The sequence below is a fragment of the Pagrus major genome, chromosome 3 (assembly GCF_040436345.1).
Source record: "Pagrus major chromosome 3, Pma_NU_1.0".
Classification (NCBI taxonomy): Eukaryota; Metazoa; Chordata; class Actinopteri; order Spariformes; family Sparidae; genus Pagrus; species Pagrus major.
The window spans coordinates 9,565,603-9,578,767 of record NC_133217.1 but is presented as its reverse complement, the minus strand read 5'-3'; the positions used below and the strand labels follow the sequence as shown (position 1 = coordinate 9,578,767).

The 13,165-nt window shown below is 41.3% G+C and overlaps 1 protein-coding gene across 1 annotated transcript in view; it reads left to right on the top strand.

Moving 5' to 3' along the window:
- Window positions 1–13,165, top strand: part of gabbr1b (gamma-aminobutyric acid (GABA) B receptor, 1b) — a 171,099-nt gene that overhangs the window by 132,837 nt on the left and 25,097 nt on the right. Inside the window, exon 13 of the mRNA XM_073463399.1 lies at window positions 6,783–6,890. Within this exon, the coding sequence (XP_073319500.1) occupies window positions 6,783–6,890 (108 nt within the window). The remainder of the gene's footprint in view (window positions 1–6,782; window positions 6,891–13,165) is intronic.

The window sequence follows — 13,165 nt, the reverse complement described above, 5'->3', positions numbered from 1 at the left end:
TGTCCACCAACAGTAGCTTATTTGAAAAAATCCTGTCTGGTTTTAGAGCTCTCCACAGTACTGAGACTGCCTTGATTATGGAAATACTTGCTCACGACTGTAAATGCTGGTGATTTCTCAATCACGGTCCTTCTAGATTTTAGTGCAGCATTCAACACGTTGGACCACAATATGCTGTAGAACCACTTAGAATCTTGGGTAGGTTGTGGCAGCAATGTCCTCCAACTGCTCCTACAGAAACCTCTCCATTGTCTGTGGTAACGCATACTCTTCATCAGCTAGTCTCACTTGTGCTGAACCGCTTTGCTAATTCTGGCACCTATTTTAGATTTAGTCTTGTCTTTAGATGAAAATGCTTTTTAGTTTTAGTCACATTTCATTCATTTTTATTCTTCATAGTTTTAGTCTAGTTTACTTGACAAAAACTCAAAACGTTTTAGTCAACGAAAAGTGTTATCTTAGAAGAAACACTGACTAGATAGTAACTGCAATGCCATTCTAAAGGCTGCCAATAAACTTTTTCTGATAAAGACAAGTGTTACAATTTTGGTTGAAACAAGGTAAGAACACAAATGCAGACAAACACACGGGAGGTAGGATTGGGGAACAAAAAGCGAGCTTTATTTAACAAAAGCTGAATATACAAAAACCCAAGGAATCCAAGAAAACTAAAAGTGAGTCAAAAGGACAAAAGAAAGTATCAACAAAAGAGCTTAAACAAAGCACAAACAAAATTAAAGTACAAACCAATGAAAACACAAGGAACATACCAAGGAACAAAACAGAAACATACCATGGGGAGACACTGGACAAGAACACAGGGTGGCATCATGGGGGAAGATAGAACGAACTGACAAAGACATGAGGGAGAACAAAGACTATATACACACACTAACAAGGGGATCAGGTACAGGTGGAGTGAGGCGGGAAAAGGACAGGTGAGGGAAAGGTATGAAAAAACACTGGAAGGAGGAACTGAAAAGCTAGACGCGACACATGAGGGCAACACTTTCAAAATAAAACAGGAAACAAGAGAACATCAAGAATTGGGAACATAAGTGAGTGATGAAGCATAATAACGAGCTGTTTTTCTAAATATATAAATAAACTTGCAGACTTTAAATGTTACAGCGTCAACATGTGATGTGCATTTATACATATTCCCCCATACGTTTCACTCAAACAACAGGACAATATATAATGAAGCAATTAATTTGGCCGACCCAAAATATTTCATTTCCTGGAAAAGTAATATCATTAATTGTAATGCCTTGCATGTTTCAAGCTTTGAAGCTAGTGAACTGACGTTAGGTAACACATTAACCCAGCCAATGTTAGCCTGGAAGTCAGGCTCATTCATTCATTAAATTGTTACCACAAACTGAAAACTTTTTTTCTCACAGTGGCGTTGATAGCAGGGTGGAACCCCCTTCCCACTGTCTCTTCAGGTTGTTCTTCCCACCTAATCTGTAGCCACAGGTCTCCTCCCAGTCTCCCTTTACTGCACTGTCTTCTCCTTTTTGCTGCATTAAAGCTGGAGTTTGTAGAATATGTGAAAAATGCATGAGACTGGGATGGAAACAACTGCACCCCCCCACCCCCCCCACCCCAGAGACCGACAACAATTATTTCTTGCTAACGTCTCAGCATGACATAGCCTACATGTCTGGCACTAATAACGCTACGATATTTGTCATACTGACGTGATACTTATACAGCATAATCTAATGACAACAGCAACACTTATATACCACGGGAAAGAGGTGTGAATGCTAAGAATAATAAAACAACATATAACGCTAAAGTAAACAATTACCCCCACATGCACGGACTATCGGAGACAACCACTTTATTCAGACACTTCTTTCTTTTCACCGCAACCTGAAAATAAATAATAACTGTCTCATCCATATTTACACGGCACATGTCCTCTGTATGTCGTGTATATATAACGCTACTGACAATACATTTGACGTTGACTTTGGCTCTGACTTGCTTGTAGCTGTCGTGAGCCTTTGGCTACGGTTAGCATAAAGTTAATCAACTCACAACATTACTGGTCAATTGTGGCCACAAACCGCCTGCTTTATTCAAGACAGTCTGGCTGCAGAGCTCCACTGTCAGGACCCTTCGTTGCAGACCTGCACTGTGAGGCCACCTCCACTGTGGGGACCGGAAGTTGATTCGAAGCTTTTCAAAATAAAAGCGAATATACCGGAAGCACCGCTTTTTCGTTCCTCATGTGAATGTACTTTATTTCTTGGGGCTTTATTTTATATATATAATGTAGGTAAATATAATTTAAAAGTGAGTATACCAGAAGTAACCTATATATTTTCTAGTTTCCCATGTGAACATACTTTATTTCTTGGGGCTTTATAATGTAAATATGATTTATGTGTTCAATTAAAAATATTTAAAAAAATTGTATGTTTCCAGTTCAACTGGAGGGTTAGCAAGAAAATATCAAGATAAAAACCAAACAAAATATATATATATAAAAAAAGAAAATACAAAACGGTATGGCCACTTCTAGGGTTATTCTACAGATAATCAATGCAAACTAGATGTACAGCTATTGTTAAAACATTATTACTCAAAACATGCATTATTGTACTCCAGTGTTTTAATTTAATTGGCAAAAAGGACAGCTGTTAGTTTAGTTTGCACTACAAATTCATTTTGAAACAATACTGTAAATACACCTTAATGTGTGATGACATAATGTGCTGTCAGACCACATGGATTTGCCAATGGAGGATGTGAGGGTTGTTTTTAAAATAACTTAGCTTTGTGTATTCAAAGTGAATTACTGAATACCTACTTACATGACCCAGATAACCAATAACCTCTGTTACAGGAGAAAACAGTAGACAATTGTAGTGGAAATTCTCCTTTGTGAGGTTGAGAGTTGCTAAATCTCAGAAGAACTGTAGACTCAGCGTGATGAATCAGATCTCTTTAATACATGCAGCATGGAGAGAAGACCTGAAGTGTTCCCTCCAGTCTTCCAAATGTTTCTGCCTTAAATACAGCGGTTGCATACTTTACGACAGTCATGAATTACTTCTTCCCATAGCAATGACCCCCTGGTGTTTGTTTTGATCATGTCTTTCCCAGGGCAGTGACAATTTGCTGTTTCATTGAAATGTAAATGTCATCTTATCATCCTTCCTGTAACCACCTCAGGCAGAGAGAATTGCCCTTCACGTGACTTTATGACCCTTACACCTAAGGAGGATTATCCCCTCCTCCTCTCACATCCTGATATGGTCTTTACGGTACATTGATTACTGAATGGAAAACTATTTAATTTCTCACACACAGAACAAACTTTCAAATGTCTTTTTATTTTCCAATAAAATTGTCAATTGGGACTGCGATGGAGATCAACCCCGAGATGCTGAACAAGATGTTGAGCAAGCTAGGCGTGGGTGAGAGCTGGTGCTTCGTGGGGCAATGATAGTGTCCCTTATCTCTACAGTTCAACCCACATTTGCAGATAATTTTATCTAGAATAAAATCATGCAAAAAAAAAACATCTTAGTTAGGGACCAATGACAAATAAGTAAGTACACACTATAAATACTGTTTATACTCTCTTTCTGGGCACGAGTGCATGCGCACACACACACCACACACACACACACACCACACTATATCAGCAACATTCAACATTTCACTTAACTTTTCATTTTCTGCTATTGATTTTGGCTCACATAACTCACATAAATTTTGACTTGCAGAGCAGAGAATCTGATTCTAAACTAAACTAAATCAGAAACATCATTTCAGAACAGTAAGACACACAGACAAGTGAGGTGTTAGGTGTTCTTCACTGCTACTTACATTCCCTTAATTTTCCTTTTCCCCTTTTACCAGCCAAACCACAACCTGCCAGAAGTTAGTAGCATTGGCTCATTCTTTATGAGTACAAACACACATACATTACTTACAGGTCTGCAACGAAGGGTTCTGACAGTGGAGGTCTGCAGCCAGACCCCTCTCGCTTTATTAGATTCACGGTCATTTCAACTACACAGCCAATTGCTACCACACATTTAGATTATCAGCTACGTAAAACTTCAGTGTTTCCCCTACCGTTGTATAGGGGGGGCGCCCCGCTCCCCCAACGGGACCCCGCACCACCCCTGAAAGTCAAGTTAATTTCATTTATATCACCAAATCACAACAGAAGTCATTTCAGGTCACTTTCACTATAGAACAGGTCTGGACCGTGTTCTTTTAATAAATAATGATGCTTTTGATCTAATTTAAGCGAGGATATTTCATTTCATTTTCTTCATCGTCGCGCATCTATGCTTCTCCTCCGCTCTCTGTTTTACGATGGGCGTAGCTTCACACCGGCGTACACACAAACAAACACGTGAACACACACCTACAGACAGACACGGAGAGAAGAGGACAACATGTTGCGTCGACACCCACTGCCTGAAAAACAGGCGAAAATATCCACGTTTTTTAAGCGCACTCAAAGTGATTCTGGCGAGGCAAACGTTAGCTCTGCTGCTAGTAGTAGCGAGAGTATCTCTGCCGCTGCTGGTTCAAGCACAGAGCAGAGTACATCCATGGAGCAGAGCAGTAGCCCACCTGCTTCACCCCCTCCCCCCGACAAGCAGCACAAGTCCAGTCACCATAGGTTGACAGGGTTCGACCCAACTTGGCTGTCAGAGAGGAAGTATTCCTCCTGGCTGGACAAAACTGATATTGGTAAGTACGCAAAAAAAGAGAAACAAATAAAACACAGATAGATGGATAAATAAACAAAAGTAGATTAATAGTTGTAAATAGTTGTAAATAGTTGTAAGTAATTGTATCTATAATTTGTACAAAAAAGAAAGATATTGCAAAAGTAGTTGTAATTGTTGGAGAGAAAAGAGAAAAATATTGTCAAAGACTGTTCTAAAGTATTGTTATCAAAATGATTCCTGTTTGGCCTGCTGCTCCAGCGCCCCCCCCCCCCCCCCCCGTCCAGGAGAAGAACAGCAAGCTCAGTATCCAACTTCAGCCCGATGCTATCGCTAAGCTCTCTCCACCTCGGATATGCTTGTCCAATGTTTACACGCGATTTATTCCGTCTATTGTCACTGTCCCTCTTAGACTCTCATTTCTCTACATCAGTCTTCCTTTTTTTGGCTTGCTTAGCCGTCCTGCCTGGACGTCCGCCGTTGCATCTTCACCACCGATGGAAGGTGAACGCGCATCGACTTTGGTCGAGCAACCAATAGGAACGCCCAAAACAGCTTGCTCTGTAAAATGAACTGTGATTGGCTGAACACTGCCGTCACGGCACTGATTTTTTAAAGCCTGAATACAGAGCCAAGAGGAGACACAGAAGTCCAGTGTTCTGTCATAACACTATGAATTACAATATGCTGAAAGGTTATTATTGATTTTTGACCAAATGACGCCAGAAATAACTTACACACTCCAGCTTTAAGTAGTTTGTCTATAGATATATTCTGTTTTGCTGACCAAAAGCCATCATGTTGTTGTCACTAAGTTGCTGTCAGTTTGGGATAGCATTACCTGGGAATCTGAATATGTCAATAAATGACAGGGATGTGGTGTTTTTATTTTGACAGTCTAGACAACAAATGTGGAAAAAAATCATACATTTTTTGAATGTCCACACCAACATTTTAGACCCATCTTGTCTCGCGATGAAAACAAAACATACATTTCGTCATAGATTTTATCATCAAAGATCTTTTTTGAGCTCATTATTTTGTTCCCTCTGGGTCATGTCATTCTTAGCCATAACATCCAATTCCACTGTTATGCTGATGATACTCACCTTTATGTTCCACTTTAAATCTCCAACTCCAGTTATCCAGCTGGCCTGCCTAGTGGATATACACTGTTGGATGTGCCAAATCTTCTTACGACTAAAAACACAGATAAATCAGAGATTCAACTGTTCAGCACTTTTATTCTAGGTCCCATGTTAAAGATTGTCTGGTTCAGCCTCAGCAGATGTGAAACTTTTTGCAAAAAACCTTGGTGTTATTTGATTTTATGTTGATGCTCAAGTAAAAAGGGTTGTTATCTTGCTATCTGCATCTGAGAAACGTTTCCAAAATAAGATCCTTCCTATGTAGTCAAGATCTCAATAAAGGTTTAATGCATATGTCTGTTTCTACTTAGACCACTGCAATGCCCTTTACTCTGGTCTCGGCCAAAGCTCATTAGATCGCTTTCAGCTGGTTCAGCAGCCATACATCTTACTGTTATGGAAATATAAAGATATCACTTGGGTTTTAGCTGCACATCACTGGCTGCAAGTTAAATTTAGAATTGATTTTAGAATTTTAAAGCTCTTCACCTAGCTACCTCACTGAGCTCCTACTCCCATATGTGCTAGGTAACTTGAGGTCCTCTGATATGGCTCTACTGGTTGTTGGGTAAGACCCCACTCAGACAGAAAGATACACATCGGGTGTTTTGATGAAATCACCAGTACTCCCATTAATTTGAGTGACACTAGTGTGCCTAGGCTGTGGCAGGGCAGACATGAGTGTGCTGTAAAAATACAGCAGGCCGCTGTGAAAAAGTTAATGCAGAATCAACACAAGAGAAACACAACCTCACATCACATTTCATGATCACTAAGGATCATTGTTTTCTCTTCCAGCTTAGGCTAGTCTATTTCTGGCTTCATAAATCCCTCCCTCACAAAATCATAAAAAGAGGATTTGTGCTGTTTTGCTGATCCCTCTCTGTGCTGCTGTAGTGACCACCACCCCCCTGTTTCTCAGCAGCACCTGGAACCATGGAAACTCTACGCTACTGTTGGTGTTTTGCTCAGCATTGACATCCTCTCTCTGATGATATGGCAGATTGTGGATCCTTTACATATTACAGTGGAGGTATGATCATTCAGAATACATAAATGTCTCTTAAAATCCAATGCATTTTTGAGGTGAACCTTATACCGTATCTGCTACTGTATTTGTTGTGTCTAAATAATAACAACTGGATTGACATGGAGAAATTGTGACTGTCAATAATAATCTGAAATCATTTAATCGAAGTGAAATTTCAGGGTTTTTTAACAGCCAACCACAAGGACGACAAAAAAATGCAGATGGAATCATAATCTCTATTGTGTTGTGGAAGAATAATACATTTTTTTAGTAGTATCCATATCCAATTGTACTCACTCCTAGATACCAGCCACCTAAATATGCCTGAATTTTTAAATCAAGAGCCATGTATTATTCCCTGAGAAATTAATGAAAATGTTAAAAAATGAGAAAGTAAGAATTATTCCTGGATCCATCCCTTAATCCGGGTATTTTCTGGGCCAAGACTTATCCTCCATCCAAGTTTGGTGGAAACTCATTCTGTAGTTTTTGTGTAATCCTGGAGACAAACCAACCAACACACAAACGGACACAGGTGAAAACATATATGTAACAATTACTCATTATCAAATTTGTTGGCAATTTTATTTTCTGTCAAACGAGGATCAATTGGAAACTCGAGACTTCTGGTCATGGCGGACGCGGAGTAAACACTTCACCCCGCTCTCCCACACTCTTTTTCAATTTTTATTTTTCAAATCCTCTCTCCGCCTCTTACTGCCCGAAGCAGCATCGCAGTGAGACTACAACACCACGACACGCTTTAAAATGGCAAGTAAGAACGCAAAACAAAACAAAAAAGACTCTATGCCCCCCAGCGCTGCAGCTGCTGATGAGCTTAGCGTGGCCGTGCTAACAAGCCTCTTAAATCATCACAAGGCCGACCTAGCTTCGGAGTTTAAGATATCCTTCTCAGCGCTGGAGGCCAAAATAGACCTTGTCCAAACAACTGTGTCCAGCCACGGCCAACGTATCGCCTCTCTGGAGACTAACGCGGACTCGGTAGATGGTCGCCTGCTTAGCCTTGAGGCAACGTGTGCTGAGCTAACCGCGGTTAGCGAGAAGCTAAAAGCCAAGACAGCTGACCTAGATAACCGCCGCAATAATGTCCGTATTATAGGACTTTCTGAGTCGATTGAAGGCCCACGACCAACCAAATTTTTTTCTGCACTGCTGTTCCAACTTCTGGGCGAGGAAATACTACCAACGCCACCCGTGCTGGATCAAGCACACAGGTCCCTGGCCCCAAAACCTAAACAAGGCGAGAGACCACGGCCCGTCATCCGGTTCCACGACTACCAAACTAAGGAAAAGATTATCCGTGAAGCCCGCAAGAGGAAGTCCGACCTACAATATCTGGGGAAACCTGTGGCTATCTTCGAGGACTTCTCCCCCGAGGTGATGGCGCAACGGGCTGCATATCGAGAAGTCATGGCCCTCCTCTACAAATGCGGGTTGAAACCCAGTCTCCGCTACCTGGTGAAGCTGTATATCACCGCGAGCAACGGGGAAAAGATCCTACTTTCGTCGGTTGTAAAGGCTAAAGAATACCTTTCCAGTGGAAACACTTAAAATGACCCTCGATCACACGGTAACAGTGAACGGCTAACTGGCCGCTTGTCATTTTGCTATCAGTGAACATTAAAAAATGTGGACTGTATAATGCTAACGGCATGAATACTTCACAAGCAACGGGTAGCTTGTTCTGCCTAAGGGCTGAATGTTTACATATAGTTAACCCCCTTTCAACTGAACATCTTGATACTGTGTAAGAGGCACCGGTTGTATTCCATGTCCAGGTCTGTTCATGTTGATTTTTACATGGAAGCTAATAACAGTAGATATTCGTGGATGCACAAATTTCACTCCTTGATCCTAGCTTCTACTGTAAGGTTAATGTTCCTTTTTTAGGGTCTGAGAGGCTTACTTTTCAGCGTTACTTTTGGTGCTAATGGTCCTTCATGTGTAAAGATTCTTGTTTTACAATTACACTGCAATTATCATTAGAGAAAGATTACTAGGCAATGGTGTATCACAACACCTCTTTCCTTTATTTGTTTATCTCTCTTTACATTTTGGGTTAATTTTGGTTTGTGCAGCCTTTCCACTATATACTGTGTGTATGTATATCATTATCCAGTGGGGCTGTTTTGCAAGAAGGCGTTATAAGTCCTCCTGGTTTATGGCCTGGATAATTAGGCCCAAGTTTGGACAAAATGTTTTATGTTCTGTCTCTGTTGAGGCTCTCTTATTCTCATAATTTGGAGAGAGGTTGGGCAATGTTTCTCTGCAATGGGAATGGGGTAGTTTGAAAGCAAGATCTGCATTGTATCTAGGGAGATACTCAGTGTTTGTATTCCTATGAGGATTGGGATTTTTTGTATTTTTGTACGCAGGTATGAGTGTGTGTGTTTGTGTGTGTGTGTGTGTGTGTGTGTGTTTTTCTTTCTTTCTGTTTTTTTTTTTTTTTCTTTCTCCTTTTTCTTCTTCTGTGGTCCTGGCCTCAATATATGCTCCAACTTGGGACGATGATAAATTTATGTCCAACATTTTTTCTAGCATCCCAAACGCTGCAGATCATCACATAATAATAGGAGGTGATTTTAACCAGGTCCAGGACCCTGATCTTGATAGATCATCCACCAAACAATCTAGCCTGTCTAAGGCGGCCAACATGTTAAAGTTTCATGCAGACCAATTAGGCCTATCTGATCCGTGGAGAACTATGCATCCTTATACGAAAGCTTTCTCTTTTTTTTCACATGTCCATAGGTCTTACTCTCGGATCGACTTCTTCCTACTCGATAATAGATTGTTAGACAGCATACAGTTGTGTGAGTACCACAGCATAGTAATTTCCGATCACTCTCCTGTCTCTTTAAACATTAACCTTTCCCAGGGCAAATTGTCTACCAAACCCTGGAGATTCAATTCCCACTTATTATCTGAAACGAAATTCAAGGACTTCTAATCAATCAGATCCAGTTCTTCTTCGACACAAATGACACACCGGATATTGGTAGCGACGTACTTTGGGAGTCCCTCAACGCTTACTTGCGTGGTCAAATTATTTCTTTCATCTCTAGCTTTAGGAATTCGGAGCGCTCTAAATTGAAACAAATATCAGACGAAATACTAAGGTTAGACACCCAATACTCTGTCGACCCCTCAGATGCACTATATAAAAATCGAGTACAGCTCCAATTACAGTATAACTTATTAACCTCCGGCCAGATTGAGAAACAACTTTTACACACTAAGCAACGCTTTTTTGAGCAGCGTGATAAAGCAGTCAGACTCCTAGCATACCAAGCACGAACTGAGGCTGCATCCAGACTTATACCTAGGATTAGGTTAGCTTCTGATGACACCACATCCAATCCTACCGCTATTAACAATGCGTTTGTTGACTAATACTCTAAACTGTATTCCTCCGAAACCTCTCCGTGTGATTGGGATGGCCCAAACCCCCTTGACCTGCTCACGTACCCTCAAATCGACCCAACGGTTGCTACTGAGCTAGGTGCACCAATCACGATCCCTGAGGTTAAAGATGCAATAAGTTCTTTACAGAGTAATAAATCGCCAGGACCTGATGGTTTTACGACAGAATTTTACAAGACCTATTCCGCAACTCTTGCCCCGATACTAGTTAAGGTTTTCAATGATGCTCGGGTAAAAGGTCTGTTACCACCCACAATGTCAGAGGCTTCAATTACACTGTTATTAAAAAAGGACAAAGATCCGCTTCTCTGTAGTAGCTATAGGCCGATTTCCCTCCTGAACGTAGATTTTGCCTCACAATTTTGCCTTTGGTCTGTGGTGTGCTCCCAACTGCCATTATTAGTTAAACAGGTTAGCCCTAATCCAATTGTAACGAACACGCTGATGATTTGGAATCAGTACAGAAAAGCTTTTGGCCTCCACATTCAGTCAGGTCATTCCCCAATTTTTTGTAATCACCGTTTTGCTCCTTCATGCTCTGATCCAGCCTTTCGTTCCTGGTCTGAGAAGGGCCTTGCGACGCTTAATGACCTTTTTATTAATGGTGTTTTCTCCTCATTCACTGACTTGGCAGCAAAGTTTAACTTACCAAACACTCACCTTTTTCGGTTCTTTCAAATAAGACATTTTGTGAAATCTTGCTTCCCCCAGTTTCCTAGCAGTCCCCCAAACTCTCTTATTGACCAATTCTTAACCCTAAATCCCAGGAAGAAAGGACTCATAGGGATCACATACAAACAAATGTACACACTGTCCCCTAATCAACTAATCTCTCTAAGAGCTGCTTGGGGTCAGGACCTTGGAGCTCCCTTATCTGATGAGCAGGCCCGCACGGAATCTGCGGCCGCGGTGCTCCGACGAAAACTCCGCGGTAATTCCGCGGAGTTTTGAACACAGCAGTGTAGCAGTTTAATTGAACGCCTCTCGGCCCTCCCCCTTTGTCTGAAAATTTACATTTCCCGCCCCTGGCCCCCGCCCCCCGCCGCTGTCAATATTGTGTCAGGTGGAACAACAAAAGAAAACAACGTACTTTTAATCTACCGGTAAATGATGTCGAAAACCAGATTTACAGCAGAAGAGCTGAGGCGTCGTCATTTAGCGACACGGACCACCGCGGCAGACAGGGCATATGAATTTGCCAATGATTTTTATGCGGACGGGGGCGTGTTGTTCTGTAAAGTGTGTCAACACTCGGTGGATTACCTGAGGAAACAGACCATCCTGGAGCATCTGAAGTCCCAAAGGCACAACAACAGGAAGAGGAGTGGATTGGGTAAGTAGCCTACTTACTAGCTGATAAACATGTTACATTAATTTAAATGTGTTGCCACGGTGTTTAGACGACCTCCGGTTGTCACAACAGAGGGCTACTTCGAAGCGAGTTTTTTGCGTTAGCGAGCTATGTTGAGCCTAAAGCCGGGTTTAACTGTAATACGAAGGTGGCTCTCTTTTAACCCGGCTAGATCACCGTTGTCCCGACCAGGTTTTGTTCAGAGGTTCATCCTAAAATCGGCTATGAAAGCGCCGCTGTCTCACTATTTAACTCATTTACAGCTGGTGTCACCTTTACTTTGAAAGTCCAGCGGAGCTGGATCAGAGCCAGCGTTTGTATGGAGGGAGAGAGCGCTGATCCGCTGCCGTTTACTTTCTCTCTGAGCGTCTCCGCCTACAGATGTTCAGCTGAGGGAATACGCTCCTCACCTGTTGAGCATATTTACATTTTACTTTTAAATAGTCTATGGAGACACTGAAAAAAGTTGTGCGCTAGCAGCAGGACAGATAATCAGATGGATAATCGATAGAGTTAATAATTTCACTTTGATGTGGCCATGAATAAACTATTATCAGTGTTTCGCCTGTTATAGTACTGCCCAAATGCAAATGATTAAATGTCTGTTAAATGTCACAGATAAAAAGGTCTTTGTTGTCTTTGTACAGAGAGAATAGCCTATGAGATTTGTACTAATAAACCCCACTGTAGCATATTTTTTATACGCACATCCTTGTTTTCTAGGAAAACACACTCAACGCACAATTGCGTTCAATAAAATATTTGAACACAATATAAAACGTGATTTAAAGATGTCAGTTGCTGTTGCTCTGTTTTATTTAGTTTAAATGGATAAAGCTTCATATTTAAAAGTAATGCAATGTGGAGCTGTCAGAAATTGAAAGCAGCCTTCTCTGTTATTTGCAGCAACAGTGTTGCTTCAAGCTGTGATCTCTTCTTTTTTGTATGGCTCATACTTTCTCCATTAAAACAAGCTGCTTTTATTTGTTGTTGTTTTTTTTGTTTTTTTTACTATGGACTAAAATTGGCATCTTTACTAAATTTAGTATATATTCCATCAGATATACTGCTCCTTAATATGCATGGTCCCATCTAAATAAACAAAGAAATGTACAAGCTTATATTTACTTTATCTTACATCTAAATCTAAATTATTCCTTTTCTTTGTCTTCTAGTACGATCTAGGACTCAAACCCTGGCTGCCTGCCTCTCCAAGACCCCATCAACAGCTGAGAGGAAGGAGTTTGTGCTAGATTTTACCAAGGCTCTTGTTGAAGCCGATATTCCACTTGAGAAGGCTCCCAAGCTGGCTGCTTTTCTGCAGAAATACTGCAAGCAGGGCGGATCCCTTCCAGCTCCATCCCACCTCCGCTCCGACTACCTACCAGAGCTGTTCCCTCAGTATGTGGAGGACATTAAGTGTGCGGTGGAAGGAAAGCCCATCTACGTTTTATTAGATGAGACGACAGACGCCTGTGGCCGC